The 15,553-nt window shown below is 40.3% G+C and overlaps 2 protein-coding genes across 2 annotated transcripts in view; one reads left to right on the top strand and one right to left on the bottom strand.

The window, feature by feature from the left end:
- Positions 1-1,324, bottom strand: part of LOC104941632 (bile salt-activated lipase-like) — a gene marked incomplete at its 3' end in the record, with an annotated part of 2,345 nt that extends 1,021 nt beyond the window's left edge. The window contains exon 1 of the mRNA XM_010766766.1: positions 1,321-1,324. Coding sequence (XP_010765068.1) covers positions 1,321-1,324 — 4 coding nt within the window. The remainder of the gene's footprint in view (positions 1-1,320) is intronic.
- Positions 1,325-2,450: 1,126 nt separating this feature from the next.
- Positions 2,451-14,852, top strand: plekhh2 (pleckstrin homology domain containing, family H (with MyTH4 domain) member 2). Its single transcript, XM_010766767.1, has 20 exons — positions 2,451-2,546; positions 2,640-2,789; positions 3,700-3,783; positions 3,879-3,960; positions 4,203-4,388; positions 5,379-6,205; positions 6,775-6,850; positions 6,936-7,030; positions 7,463-7,622; positions 7,715-7,851; positions 8,095-8,208; positions 8,618-8,704; positions 8,811-8,969; positions 9,582-9,662; positions 9,881-10,060; positions 10,744-10,852; positions 11,151-11,263; positions 11,429-11,608; positions 13,257-13,354; positions 14,570-14,852. The coding sequence occupies exons 1-20, from the start codon at positions 2,451-2,453 to the stop codon at positions 14,850-14,852; spliced, it is 3,297 nt and encodes a 1,098-aa protein (XP_010765069.1).
- The last annotated feature ends 701 nt before the right edge of the window (positions 14,853-15,553 follow it).

Consider the following 15,553-nt stretch of genomic DNA (forward strand, 5'->3'; position numbering starts at 1 on the left):
CAGGCGGAGCCATCCTTTTATCGGTGGGAGCAGTTGACCTGTATAGGCAACCCTGACAGAGAAATGTAATCATGTTCAAATAGTGGAAACGGCCCTTGTGGTTATGTTTCAACTGTGTTGGAGCTTGAAGACGGCCAACCCACATTTTCTGATGTGTCAGAAATTCAACAGAACGTTCGAGAGCAGTTGAGAGGCCATTATCGGTCTACGCTGCAACCTTCACACTAAATGGCAAACAATGCGACCCCAGCTTACATTTCAGAAAACTATTACAGATAAGAAACAAAACATGTAAGTAAAGCTTTTGTATACCTCCTCAGCAAACCTGCGGGGGTTCTTGTTGATAGCCCATGGGCAAAGGGCGACACCGCTCTGGGAGATGGCTCTCTTGAAAAGCCCTTTGTTGTGGGGAGAGAGACTCTGTGTGTGGATACAAAAATGTGGTTAGATACATACTAAGGAATTTTTATTAAATGTACTATATGGGCCATTCTACCGAATTGGTGCAAAGTCAGGTTGAAATGTGTAAGTTTTTTCCCCAAAACTTTGTCCATATATATTTTGTACCATATCTAAATTACACATATCTAGTAAAAGAACCGTACATTTTTATATCGTATTTTCAGACTGTATTGGAATGTGTCAATATACTTAATTTTTTACAAAATAATATCCACTTTTCGGTAGTGACTGCAGTGTTTTATTCTCAAAGTTGTATCATATTCCCTCAATCTTATTGCTTAATCTTAACTCATAACATGCCTTATGTTGAAGTGTGAATGTTTGAAGCTACTGACCCAGAATCAGCACTTTAGTAACAGGCTGAAATAGAGGGGGATGAGGCTAGAATCTGTTTGGTATTTTGAGCAAAACACTTCATTGACATGTTTTTTATATATCTGAGACCTATAATATATGCCTAACAATAGTATAATAAGAGACCTTTAAAGTAACACACTGATTTTGAGACTTTAAAACACATTTATTTCAAAATGGCGGGATTTACCTGCTTACCATTCCATTTTGTCACTACCGAAACGATCATGTCAATTACCAAAACTTAACCATATGTTTCAGTAGTGACGATTCTTGCTAAAATTGAGCATAACTAAAGAATGCTAGCAAGTACATGGCTAGCAAAAATGTATTTGAAGAGGTTTACACATATAAGAACCTAATACTTTGCATAAAACCCCGAAAAAGTTTACTTAATTGAAGATAGTGACAATTCTTAAGGTTACATGCCAATTTTCAGATTTTGGAACAGATTTATATCAAAAGCATGGGATATAGCTACTTGTTGCTAGAAACCAGGCTCACCCATTGGACTAAAACCCCTTGTGTTTCGGTAGTGACATGAAAACTGAGGACATGATTTTTTTAAGTATAGTTTGTTTTATAAAAAAATTAAATCCACAATAAATCGAAATATTCCAACTTCTGTTTGAATGTTATCATAAAGATCTTCTAAATACACCATTGAAAAAGTGTTATTTAAAGAAATTGAAATTTAGATGTCAGGGTTGGGGACAGCTACTTCCCAATAGAAAGTACCCTATATAAATGATGTTTTTGTATATATTAAGCTTATCACTATATAATGTAATGCCTTATGTTTAAATAGACCATAACATATTCTTAGTAAATATCTATGTCTGAATACTTAATTGTTTTGTTAAATAGTTTTTCTTGTTGTGGGACCGCACTTTGTACTAATTCGGTAGAATGCCAATGCCCCATATACTATGTGCACATGGAGCAAAAATATTCTAACCACGATGGTTGCAGAGTTGCTAAGCAGATAATTCCCATCGAGATTCTGGCATATTTTCCTTCACAAAGCCACTGAGGTTTGAGAAGAGTCTCCTCGTGCTGATTCCACCACTTTCAGCTGAGGAATTTCGGAGGAATGTTGCTCATAAAGTTATCTCTCCCTTCAACTCCCTCAGGGTTTTTCATCCTTGTGTGTTTGTGCTTCCAGTCCATCCACATGTGTGTATCCAGGCTGTGTGACCTTTTGGTGTTGCAGCAGCTTTTAACACACTCATACAAGGTTCCACAGGCTCTGCTCTGATCTTAGCAAACAAAGAGCTGGCTGTACCTTTTTAGAAGTGACACCTCATTATTATTATGTAGCTGGTTAAAGGTGCCCAATGAACAGCTGCAAAGCATCTGTTCCTTTGCAACATATTTGCATTATCTGGAGCTCATTCAGCTTCAGCATGCAGCACTTGCTTTGTCTTTATTTGGTGCGGTTGTGCTTGACTCAGGACTTACATGGAATATTTTCCCTCTGGGGTGAAGCTGAGGGGAAATAACAAACAGTTTCTGATCAGATGCTGCAGGTGAAGGAAGTGTTCATAGGATGCAATATGTATTATATCAGTTTTAAGATCAAAAGAGAAAGATAATAGAAGAATAAAATATTCAAACAATAGCGCAAATGAGGAATGAAAACTAATATTGTGCTCTTCCTTTCCCAGATTCAACAGTTGGAGACGCAGGTGATCGATGCGGAAAAACGGGCACTCACCGCTCACCAGCAGGTAAGGATCCATTCAAAAGTGTGTATACCTCTCCTGTCAGTGTGTGTATTATGCGTACACATGTGTATTTACAGTGTGAACATGTACTTTCAGGTACAGTGGATGGAGGAGAAGCTGAAGGCTCCAGACAGTCAGTCCGGAGATGCGGAGGTGCGTTTGTTCCAGCGGTGCCAGGAGCTGCAGGCCGTGGTGCAGGAGAAGGAGGACGTCATCGCACAGATGGAACAGCAGCTGGAGGAGCAGGTAACACTCATCACATGGAGAGTTTCTTCATATCAACAGCCAGGGGATTTTTTTTAAAACAGTTTTTAAAGGTGCCAAATAATGTAGACTGAGGAAGATACAGGCATGCAGTCAGTCGACACAGAAAGCAGAAAACATAAGAAACTCTCAGTCCCTTGTAAAAAGCTTTCTTATAATCCCTAAATAAGAACATTTAAAATGCAAAAAGAGCAACCTACATTCTCAGTTTTAAATTCTACTAATAATCATGATCACAGGTTTAAGTTGAAAGCTATGGTTCAAAGCCACTACAAATACAGGCGCCCCCTGTGGACAAAAGTGATAGAGCTTCCCATAGCGTTAGCTAGCTTTGTTGCCGTAAATTCATTTATTAAAGGTGGGGTAGGTAAGTTTGAGAAACCGGCTCGAGATACACTTTTTGTTATATTCCATGGAATGCTCTTAACATCCCGATAGCAATGAATATCTTAAGTGCTTTGACAAAAAATCCATAAAAAAAAGTCATCTCTGGAAGCCGTAGTACTGTAAAAAGCACGACCAATCATTTTAGCCGGCCCGGCTAAAATAACTGGATGGCCTACCTGCCTGTCAGCCTTCCATCTGTGCACAAACAACTTATCTCGTGCCCTCATTGGTCATGTGCACGTTCGTGTGTGTTGGAGGAGGGGCTCTGTAAGGAAGTGGCAGATTTTTTCCGGCTGTGTATTTTCAAATTCTAGCGCACTCGAGCTGGTTTCTCCAAAATTACCTACCCCACCTTTAATGTCAGTTTTTGGGTTTAATTTGGCATTTCCCACTATTTAATCTGCATTAACACAATCCATTTGCTTGAAATACCATGAGTGACTTTTATGCTCGAGTACCAAGGTCAACTCATGATTTAGCCTCCTTTCCTATATTTCCGAAACAGAAACAGATCCGACTTCAGGACTCCAAAACAGTGGAGGAGAAAGCAGCCAAAATCAAGGAATGGGTGATGCTGAAGTTATCAGAGGTCAATTAAATTATAGCTTTAGATATAAAGTTGGATGGAAAAGTGGCAACATGTGTGTTGGGATGTGCTTTTATGTTGAAACATATTTGTTTCAGTTTGAGGTTGAGAACGCTGCGCTAAGAGAAACCAACAAGCAACAGGAGGCTCAGATTCTGGAGTTACAGAAACAAGTGCAGGGTAAGAGCCTTTTCTGTCCTGTTGGAATATATCTAATCTAGTTTGATAACACCTTCATGATGACACTATAGCAAGTATCAAGTGCATGCATGTGCATACACACCTTTATATATACAGTCTATGAAACACACACACACACACACACACACACACACACACACACACACACACACACACACACACACACACACACACACACACTTTTGCATACTAATACTGTTGAAACATGTTTGTGTGTGCAGCCTTTGAGCAGAAGTGTGGTGCGGGAAGAGGAGTCCTGTGCAGACAAGGGGAGGCCCAGCGGCTCAGCAGCCTGACGTTCGGCTGTTTCCAGGTGAGGGGGAAGAGCCCCCAGGTCCTTACAGGACCAGCACCCTGCCAGAGGACCCTCAGCACCCAGGGAGAGGCTGAGGACATAGAAGAAAACGGTAAGTCCCTGCATATTCACAGATTTGGTTAAGGAACGAGATGGGCAGTAGTAGGTACTTATCATAGAGGATTAACAAAGAGACTCAGAAGACTTTTTTAGCCATTTGGTTACATTCATGGGGTCTTGGGCAATTGTTCCCACAACCATACTATTTGACCCCTGACTTTAATTAATTACTGGTAGTTGTTGGTCTTATTTGACAAGAGAAACAGAGCATTCATGGACAAATAAATACCTTTCCTTCCATTAACTTTATTTAAAAATTGGCCGTATTCATAAGGTTTTGAAGACTCAAGTTCTCCATCTTATTTTTTAGAGCCAAAAGTAACACAAAGGGCCTAGCTTAATACAACTGACTGCGGAACAATACATGTTGAAATGCCCAACAAATGGTTTTAAGATGAAAACACAACCTAGCAATGACAGGTAGCGACCTCTCACACGGTAGCCCTGAATCATTCACTGCTTTATCACTTACTTTATCTATCTTACTCTGAAAGAGACCAGCTATAATAACAATAATAAAAAAACATACAAAGAAAATGTTATATACAGTGATAAATGAAGTGAGAAGGCAGGTCATTTTTCCTAGACTTCTATACTATTGGACTTCTTTCTCAATAGTTTTAGTACATAGTTAGATAAAAGACAAAGCTGCTGATTTTGTTATTGGTGTGATAGTTTGTATTTACAAAGACTGCAGCGTAAGATCTTAGAGACTGTGAAGCTTTATTAAATAATTAGTAATGTAGGCCGGTCCCAAAACATAAAGAACCTCATAAACAAGTAGAAAATAACTTTAAAATCAATAATGAAAGGCAAAGATATACAGAGAAATTAAGTTTAGATTTAATCATTTATGTGAACTCTGCTATAAGACATTTGCTTATTATAAATCAACACTGAGGGGGTTTCATGATCCCCACCTTAATTAAAACAAATATTCTTAACAGTTATTAGATATATTTCCTCATGTTTGCTTTGGCAGAGATTAGCGGTGAGCAGGCAGCCTCCTCAGGGACAAACGGTGACATCCAGACCCCTGACCCCACCGGACATCTGGGAGACGACAGTGTGTCTGAGAGCCAGGGAGATCCTGCTCGTGGCCCCGAGTCCCGCGGCGTTTCCTCCGTGCTCTCCAGCGCCGCCTCAGAGGGGGAGGGGGTCGGGGGGGGGTCGGGCGGTGTGGAGTTCAGCCGCCCCGGCAGTGAGACCTACCTGACTGCCTCGGACGACAGCAGTTCTCTGTTCGACGATGACATGCAGCGCGCCGAGCGGCCCCGCTTCAGCCTGCTGGGGTCCTCGGATGGGCCCCTGGGAGGGTGTAAGGAAGAGGAGGAGGAGGGGGGCAAACTGGAGGACTACACCTCTGAGGAGCTAAACAAACGCTTTCAATCACAGAGACTCGACTCCTCGTCGTCTTCCAGCGAGCCCAACACCCCCAGCCCCATCCTCACGCCCGCCCTTACCCCCAAACGTCCAAACCCGCCCCAGGACCCGAGGGACAACCCCGCCTCCCCCAAACAGCCCCGTCTGCGGACCCCGGCAGGATTCGGGCTGATGAACGTAGCTCTGGCTAAGAAACACCTGAGCCAGCCCCCCATCAGCAGTGAGGTCGCACACGGCCACACGCGTAACGCTCTCAGCATGCTGCGCCCCCTCCGCCCGCAGGAAACAGACCTCGACCAGGAGCAGGAGGTCGGCATGGAGACCGGAAAGGACATGCCTGGGCCTCCTGAATCAGAGGTCATCCCAGGGCAGGACAGTGACAGCTCCGTGCCCCCCACACCCCCGCTACACAGGCTGCCCTCCTGGGTAAGATCATCTAAAGCCTATTTCCCACTGCATGCAAAAAAAAAACACTAACCCACATTAACATATTCAATGTACAATCAATAACAGACAATCAAATGAATACGCTCTTTTCCAGGCCAGCAGACTCCCAGCTTCCTGTTAGTGGATACTGCAGTGTTTACTGACAATATCAAAGGAATCTATTGCATCATTTTCAAAGGTTCTCCCGCATTAAAAAAAATATGCGCTTATTTTGGTGAACAGGATATTATGTTTTACTTGATCTCATTATGGGTTATAAAAGTGTACACCAGTTTTAAGCTCTTTAATGAAAATTAATTAGTAGTGCGAAAGTTTTTGCATCTGTGGGCCTTTATTATGTTTTTGATCAGGTTAGGTTCAAATCTAGTAAACATGTTCAGAAAATAATATTATTATTAGGGGCTACATGGTTTTCATCACATGCCTGTCATTTCAGGTCGATGCGCTACTATTTGTATTTCTAGTATTCACAGTGCCATCTGCTGCAGCCCCTGTAGAAGTGTCAGTGTTTCTTTTTGACCGTTAATCCTGCCAGTTTCTGTCAACAGGAGAGTCGTATATATGCTGTGGCCAAGTCAGGGATCCGACTGTCTGAGACTTCCTGCACAGACCCTGCTAGCAAAGGTAAGATGGGGGGGGGAAGGGGGAGACGTGCACCTTCTCGCTCAAACTCAGACTCTGGCTAACTGATCTGTGATCTGTGTTGCAGACCACTCACTCAAATCCTCCTACCCTGCCTTTGTAATGTACACCTCCCTCATCTACAGAAACATGACTACTCCAGTGTATACGACTCTGAAGGGGGTGAGTCCAGCTTTACATCAAAATAAGACTGTAATGCATTCAGCGAACATTTAGACATTATATCTGACCTAAACCTAATCTAAACCTTAACCCCAATTTATATACGTCTTACAGCGGGGACATTTACAATTTTACAGCAAGGGGACAGTGCAGATAAAATGCAAAATAAGTTGAGTAGAGCAGAAGAGTAATATATGATATAAAGAGGCAAGCACACATTAATACAATCAAATCAAGTACACATCTATGGTTAAAAAAATTAGCTGCATTTAAAAAAAGAACTCAATAAAATAGCAGCCAGTTACAATATTAATAGCTTGTAAATATTGCTCAGCACAGTTTTCTCTCAACAGTGGTGTTACAGTCTGAGTAGTGAGGTTAAGATTTTGATATACAGTATTATGGCTTGATCGCTGCCCCACCGTCCTGCAGAAAGCCACCCTGCTGAGCAGCAGTCCATTCTCAGACGAGACGTCCAGCTCCGAGGAGTCTTCCAGCTCCGGAGAGGAGGACGCCTCCATCTGCAGCTCTCACACCTCCTCCAGCTCCCGCAAGGACAGCAGCCCCGGCAGCCCGCGATCGCTCAAGAGAGGTACGGACCACACACATGCTGGAAGCTTGTTTAATACTTTCTCTCTTAATAGTACCATCTCATCAACTTCTTCACTTTTTCTTTTCCTCCAGCTGTGTCCATGTCTTCCATGACATCAGAGAGCGACTACGCCATCCCCCCTGACGCCTACTCCACCGACACAGAGTGCTCTGAACCGGAGCAGAAACTCCCCAAGACCTGCTCCACAGTCAGTGACAACGGCAAGAGTGTGAGTCCCTCAGAAATATCTCAAATTAACATTTCAAGCTCCTTTCGTAACATGCAATAACACACCAGTAGTTCTACCAGGTTTCAATAAATACAATAAAGTATTTTATTATATATATATTTGGCAACGTCCTTTTAATGAATTTTTTTTAAACTCACTTTTAAATTAGTGGAAATTGCAGCATGTAGTTTGTATTGTACTTTACTGTACTACATCAAACTGAACAGTGTCGTGTCTCTGTAGGAACCAATGGAGAAGTCCGGCTACCTGTTAAAAATGGTGAAGACGTGGAAGAAGACTTGGAAGAGACGCTGGTTTGTCCTCAAAGACGGAGAGCTGCTCTACTACAACTCACCTGTGGGTTTCTTCCAACAATTATTGTCAAAGTCATATTATTTGAATCTAAGTGCTTTTTTTTCTTAAATGTTTTTTGTTTTTGTTTACTTAAGTATGTGTATGTTCATCATTACTCCACTGCGTTCATCTCTATGGTATAGCTTCAAATAGTTGTCATTAAATGTGGTTTAATTAGTATAAATCCATTTTGTTGTTGACAGATGATTTGTATTCATCGAGCTAAGTGGATATACGCTGTTGCCCCTAAAGTTTGAATAAAACACGTTCGACCTCTTCTCATGATTGTGTGTGTAAATAGGAATAAAAACAGCAATATGTCTAAAAACTAAATTATTCCAACTTTATGGGCAACCGTGTATGTCTGTATTTCTTCAATGTGCCACTGTAAAACTCTATTCCTCTCTCATAGAGTGATGTGATCAGGAAACCTCAGGGTCAGATCGAGGTCAACGCCACCAGCAGCATCACCCGTGGCGACGGTAAACAAGTCCTCCAGGTATGTTTGTCCACTATGAAAAATCTACTCCTAATCCAAACACAGTTAAAACAGATTCCCGTCCTCGTCCTCACCCCTCCATGGGGGTCTGTCCTGTGTCCTGCAGGTGGTGACAGGAAAGCGTGTGTACTACCTGAAGGCGGACTCCCCCAACCTGCTGGAGGAGTGGCTGCGGGTGCTGCAGAGTGTGCTCCGGCTGAAGGCTGCCAGTCCTCTCTTCACTCAGCCCGACATCCGGCCCGGCATGAAGGGACTGCTCATCAAGGTACCAAGACCTCAAAATTAGACTTCAAATCTCTTCATATAATGCATGTATAGCAGAGATGTTGACTTGAGTCACATGATTTCAAATCAGATTCAAATCACACATTGGACTTTAAACTTCACTTGATAAACTCAAAAAAATACATGAATCTCCACTTTACACTGAGGACTTGCCAAGTCAGTTTGAAAATACTTGATACCTTCGCCGAAGCCCAATACTTACAGAGTATGTTATTTAAACAGTTTGCCATCAATCAATTCATCTCCCTTGATTTCCTTCACTCCTTTATCGCTAAATCGACACTCGGTTTGTTTAAATGAGTCAAAAGCGTCCAATCAAGAGGCAGGAAAGAACCATGGCAACTTTTCAAAAAACACAATATGCAGAAATTGGTGAAGAGCGCAATATGACTTATTTAGGACTTGTTCATGATAAGTTTAGGACTTAAATCAAGACCTGCAAATTTAAGACAATTTAGATTTGGAACTTTAATCTGGCCTTGAACGCAAAGACTTGCAAAACAATGATTTTGATCACTTATATTTCCCCCATGTCTTTCATATCAGGTTGTCAGCGTGGTGTGATTAGTGACATCAGTTTACTCCATTGCAGGTTAAGCACGGCTACTCCAAGCGGGTTTGGTGTGCTCTGATTGGAAAAACCTTGTACTACTTCCGCAGCCAAGAGGACAAGGTATGATTCAACATGAAATCTCTGTTCGGGATGTAGACAAAGCTGTAACGCTCGTCAGGGTCATATTTTTGAGGTTTTCTATAAGTGGTTGGACAAAAAATCTATATTAAATTGTAAATGACTCAGCAGAAAGGAGCTTCATTATTATAGGACAAAAGGTGTTCCCTGTTATTTCAGTGTGTGTGTGTGTGTGTGTGGGATCATGTGTATTTTCCCAGTTCCCCCTGGGTCAGATCAAGCTGTGGGAGGCCAAGGTGGAGGAGGTGGACAGGTCAAGAGATTCTGATGACGAACTGAAGGCATGTGGGCAGGGCTTACAGGCGGCACCTTTTACCATCACCATCCACCCTCAGGAGCAGGGGCCCACCTACCTGCTCATCGAGTCCCGCCACCAGAAGGTCAGCAGCACTTATAAAAGCTTTTTTTGTCATTTCTGATCACATGATCTGTCCCGCTCGTTCTACGGGAAGTCGAGTCAATTTCATTTATACTGTGGCCCAATATCACAGATCACATTTGCCTTAAGAGGCCATTTAAACTCTCTACATTTCTTTTGTCTTTTCTATTGCTTGAATTGGAGTTTCTATATGCAATGTTTTGTTTTCTATCATAAACAATTAAAAAACTAAATTACCTCTGATGCATCACATTGTTCACGTCAAAGGTAATCCAAAATGTTTTAATAATAATGTTTTAACAAAATAGCTCAAAGTGCTTTATACAAATAACAATAAAAACTCAGTTAATGCTAAAATATATCATGTGAAATAAAGAAAATACTAATAGAGTAATATATAATATACAAATAATAATAGGAAGAATAAGAATGATAATAATTATAAAGACAAACTAAATAAAAAGGTTTTCAGCTGTTCAAAAAGATGTATGTCTCATAGCTCTTGGTAAGGTATTCCATGATGAATGATGACTATTTTTACATGTGTTTATTTGCGTGCAATCCTTTTTAATTCAAACTGAAAACTTGTCAATCAGGACTAATTCTGTTCTCAATAAAAATACAAAACATGCCTTTTGGTGTTCATTCCCATTATCACTGACGTTAACGTGTGTGCCTCCGTAGGATGCGTGGCTGTACCATCTCTCCATGGCAGCGGGCACCACCGTGGGGAAAGTCGGCACGGAGTTCGAACAACTGGTGGGAAAACTCTTCCAGCTGGATGGAGATTCAAGTAAGAAGTGACCACTAATTATTTTCTTTAATTCTGATTAAATATCAGCTGACCTCAACACATCTGCAGCAATATTCACCTGATGGGTGATGATCCATGGAAGATTTGGATCATGATGATCAGCATCAACATGACATGGATGGAATCAGTACATTTACCATGCAAAATAATATGTTGAAAAAGGTTGTGAAACATATATTTGTCTTTCTTTGGAATTTTTGTATGGAGCACGTTGTATTTATCCATTTGTATGATTTTATGATTGCATTCAGCTAGCATTATGTTGTTCTGCCTTCAGACTCTCAGCTCTGGAGACACCCCATGTTGTGTTTCAGTAAGGAAGCTCTGTTATCTCCTCTGACCACGCTGCCTTCACAAGCTCTGCAGACAGAGGCCGTTAAACTCTTCAAGGTACACACACACGCACGCATGCATGCACACACACACACACACACACACACACACACACACACACACACACACACACACACACACACACACACACTGTAATCAATGCTGTTTTGTCCCTATTTGTCCTGCGTTTGTCTTTAAACTCCACCTATTGTCTCTCCTCAGACGTGTCAGCTCTTCATCAACGTGGCCATCGATGCTCCGGCCATCGACTACCATGTCTCCCTGGCCCAGAGTGCACTGCAGGTTTGTCTGGCCCACCCCGAGCTGCAGAACGAGTTCTTCTGCCAGCTCATAAAGCAGACCTGCAGGAGGCAGCCACACGGCCACCCAGCACCCCTGCAGGTAAGCACTCTCACCACAAGGGGGAAGCAGTTACATGAGTTGTAAACAGGAAATGCTGACATTTCACAGTATGAAAAGGTTGGATTCATTGCTGAGTAAATCTATGACACTAATGTCCATAGTGGATTATAGACAAACCAACTATGTGTTATAATCGGTACCACTTTACAATAAGACTACCCGTATAAAGGATTCATGAAGGGTTTGTAATTAGGTAATAAATTAGGTTGTAAACACTTTATTAATCATTAAGAACCATTTATAAACCAGTTCTAACATAGTTTTCATACATCAACACAGGCGCACTATTTGGCAAGATGATTAAGCCTGATATTGGCTACTTAGCAAGAATCAACTCAGTGAACAACAGATACCAAGGATGCTGGCTGATGAAGAAGACAAAGTAAGCTGAGTAGCCAATATAAGGCTTAGTCATCTTGCCAAATAGTGAGCCCACATTTATCTGTACTGCTAAGTCTTATATTGGCTACCTAGCTTACTTCGTCTTCTTCATCAGCCAGCATCCTTGGTATCTGTTGCTCACTGAGTTGATTCCCCCCCTTCCATCTTGATGTTTCTTGGCATCTCTTATGAACATTTATTTATGAGTTACTAACATTTAAAACTGCCAAAAGGGAGACTTGTTGTAAAGTGTGAAACAACTCCCCATTTATGAATGAGTCACTACCATTTATAATAAGGCTTAGCAGTACAGATAAATGTGGGCTCACTATTTGGCAAGCAACCGGTCACAGTTGCCCTGTTTATCTCATGTCTTATAAAAGCTTATTAATGATTTATAAAGTGTTCACAACCTAATTAATAAATAAATTACAAACTACTCGTAAACCCTTGGTGGTACCTTATAATCTGCTTGTAGCAAGGTATAGTTATGTTTATATTACTATTCATATAAATAATGCTTTATAGTAATATACCATAGTCTACACATCATACTTTTACCCGAATACATTTTGTTGGCAAATTTTGTTTTTGATTCCACTATATTCATTTTACAGCATTAGATATTAGCTACTTTGCAGATTAGGTTAATAATACACACTTTTAAATAACTATTACATTGTAACATACAACCCCAGTACCCAGTAACCTGGCAGTATAAAAAGTAATTCAAATAAACCACACCCATGTAATGCATAAATAATTATAATGCAATAATGTAACATACATGATTCTGGCATGGGTCATACTACATAATAAGTACTTTTACTTTTGGTATTTCAAATATTTTCTTTAAATAAAAATAAACCCTTTTGAAGAGCAGAACTTTAATCATGTGATGTTTTGTAACCAATAACCAGATATACCTGTAGCACCAGCAGAGGGCAGACAGTATGTTTACCTGTTTGGAAGAGTTGTACTATTCCAAAGAATGATTATGTCTGAGATAACAGACAACAGGCTGAGTCATCAGTCAGCTCCTTTGTGAGAGTAAAGAAAAAGGAGCCTATTGTCAGATCATTCACTGAAGCTAGTTACACTTGAGGCACATTGTTCCACATGAAACTGTATCAAAAAGAAGAAGCTGCAGTTTTCTGTCACCTTCTGCACGTATGCTTCTGTACAGTTTCTGTCGTGTTTGTTTACAGACTGTGTGAGGTGTGTGTGTTTGCCTGTTGTTCTTCAGGGATGGCAGTTTCTGGCTCTGTGTGTGGGACTGTTTCTGCCTCAGCATCCGTTCCTCTGGCTGCTGCAGGTTCACCTGAAGAGACACGGAGACTCCAGGTGAGGAAACAACCAGGGGCCGAACGTTAGCACCAAGAACCAAGGCACAGCATTTAATAAGGGACAACAATAAATAAGCCCATTAAACACACCTCTACAAGCTTCCCTGTGAAACTCCTTAACCCCAACTCATTACTCTGCAGCAACTCTGCTTTCTGTCAAAAGTTGTTTTATTATAATTATTTCAATGCATCTTTTATTTTTTATTTCTGCACATATTTGTTGTATGCTTGTACAAGTGTAAATGATTGTTATTATTATTACTGTTATGATCATTACTATTATTATTTAACAACACCCAAAAAATAATAATAGATAAATATCATAAAGTCTTGAATCTTGTATTAAAAATGTTAACCTTCATGTTTTTATTTATATTAACGCTTAGAATTGAATCTGCCCAATGTCCTCATTATTTGATTGACTTATTGAGCCCAGTTCTTCACATATCTCTCGTTATGCACAAGACTTTATTTGCACGCTGAACATAAATTCCTATGTTGAACTTAAAATAGTTTCAAGCTTGAGCAGACATTCAAATGAATCGATTATCCAATGAGGTGCCTTTTGTTCTTTTTTCTTTGTTGGTTAAATACTTTTCAGCCTTTTATAATCAGCAACTCACTTCTGTGGAAGCCTCTGCAGTGCTAAACCACAACTTGATCTCAAGTGAAATATAGTTATTTATATTTGATGTCATTTATGTCAGATCTTAAAGTTGACTCAAACAAAGGGGCACACCACCAATAATGCAAATACAAACACACACCTAATTAATAACAGCATATATAGTATAATTATAAAAATAACTAACAATATTCAAAACTAACAAACAAATCAAATCAAATAAGAACACATTGAAAGTAGAATAAAAAGTAAACAAATAAAATATTAATAAAAAATATAACATTTACCAATAATTGGTCTATTTACATTTTTCCATGAAAGTGCTAATAATCTCAATAGATTTGCAAAATCTTTCTTATGTTATTTTTTTATAACAACCAATACAAATAAAGAAGCTTGGGCTCCATGATTAATTGTATTAATAAAATCTCTCATCTTAAATTTGACATCTTCTTCCTATACACTTAGAAAAAAAATACCGGCTTTCATTGTTCACATTTAAAAAAACAAAAATTGGGATATTAGCACAAACATTTGTAATTGTACTTGTTGTAAAAGCAGTCACAGTATAAACCACTGTCTCCTCAGGACGGAGGCGGGGAAGTATGCTGTGTACTGCCAGCGCTCCATGGAGAGGACGCAGCAGAAGGGAGAGAGGCAGGCCAGGCCGTCCCGAATGGAGATCCTGTCCATCCTCCTGAGGAACCCCTACCATCACTCCTTACCCTTCAGCGTGCCTGTTCACTTCCTCAATAACACCTACCAGGTAGGAGCAGATCACACAGGAAGACACCATAACAACCACAGGGAAGCCAACAGGTGGAATCATGCTGCCAGATACTCATATCTCATCCCTAACATACCATCGTGAAGATTCAGTGTGTCATGCATCGCTCACATGCTTCACTGACACACCATCATCCACCTGTACGCTCTTAGTCAGGTTTCTCTTCAGGGCGTGTTTGCTTTTGTCACTCCTTGTTCCCTCTCTGTGTATGCTTGGAGAAACTGATCACATCACAGCCTAGTATCAGCTGTTGATGATAAAAATAAATCTGCTTCACACTGTCGGTTCCAGCAAGTTTAATATAAGACATTTAAGGCCACATAAAAATAACTTAAATACTTGTATAATATTTTATGATAAAAGCAGTACTAATGACTTCCACAACACACACGTATTGGCATACAATAGTCGTATTAACCAGTCAAAAATATATATTAGGTTTAGACGACACATGAAAGCGTAGATGTCTTGAAGCGAACACCTTTGCTGTCAGAATTCTTTTTTTTAATGTTTTCATACAAATCCTCAATATACCCATGGAAAGCCTTAAACCTAATGGTTTCAACAGTGGTCAAAACCAAACTGATCTGCGTGCATGTGTTACCTACAATCACATGTCAGTCAGGAAAAATGTAATCAAATGTAAATAACCCAACATTTTGGCAATGGTATTTTGATCAAAAGCAAAAAAATGTAGACAACCATTCTGATAGTTTGCAGTTAACTCAACAGTAGAGGATCAATTGATACTTATACAATTACATTAGAGATCATTTAGATAAACT

The sequence above is a fragment of the Notothenia coriiceps genome, unplaced genomic scaffold, assembly GCF_000735185.1.
Source record: "Notothenia coriiceps isolate Sejong01 unplaced genomic scaffold, NC01 NC01_scaffold00003551, whole genome shotgun sequence".
NCBI classification, from domain to species: domain Eukaryota; kingdom Metazoa; phylum Chordata; class Actinopteri; order Perciformes; family Nototheniidae; genus Notothenia; species Notothenia coriiceps.

What these genes read in the sequence shown, in the direction of transcription:
- plekhh2 (XM_010766767.1), top strand. Translation starts at nt 2,451, where the DNA reads ATGAAAACTAATATTGTGCTCTTCCTTTCCCAGATTCAACAGTTGGAG. An exon ending in TGAGGACATAGAAGAAAACG is followed by an intron (nt 4,389 to 5,378) that starts GTAAGTCCCTGC and finishes TTGCTTTGGCAG; the next exon opens with AGATTAGCGGTGAGCAGGCA. An exon ending in CCAGCTGGATGGAGATTCAA is followed by an intron (nt 10,853 to 11,150) that starts GTAAGAAGTGAC and finishes TTCTGCCTTCAG; the next exon opens with ACTCTCAGCTCTGGAGACAC.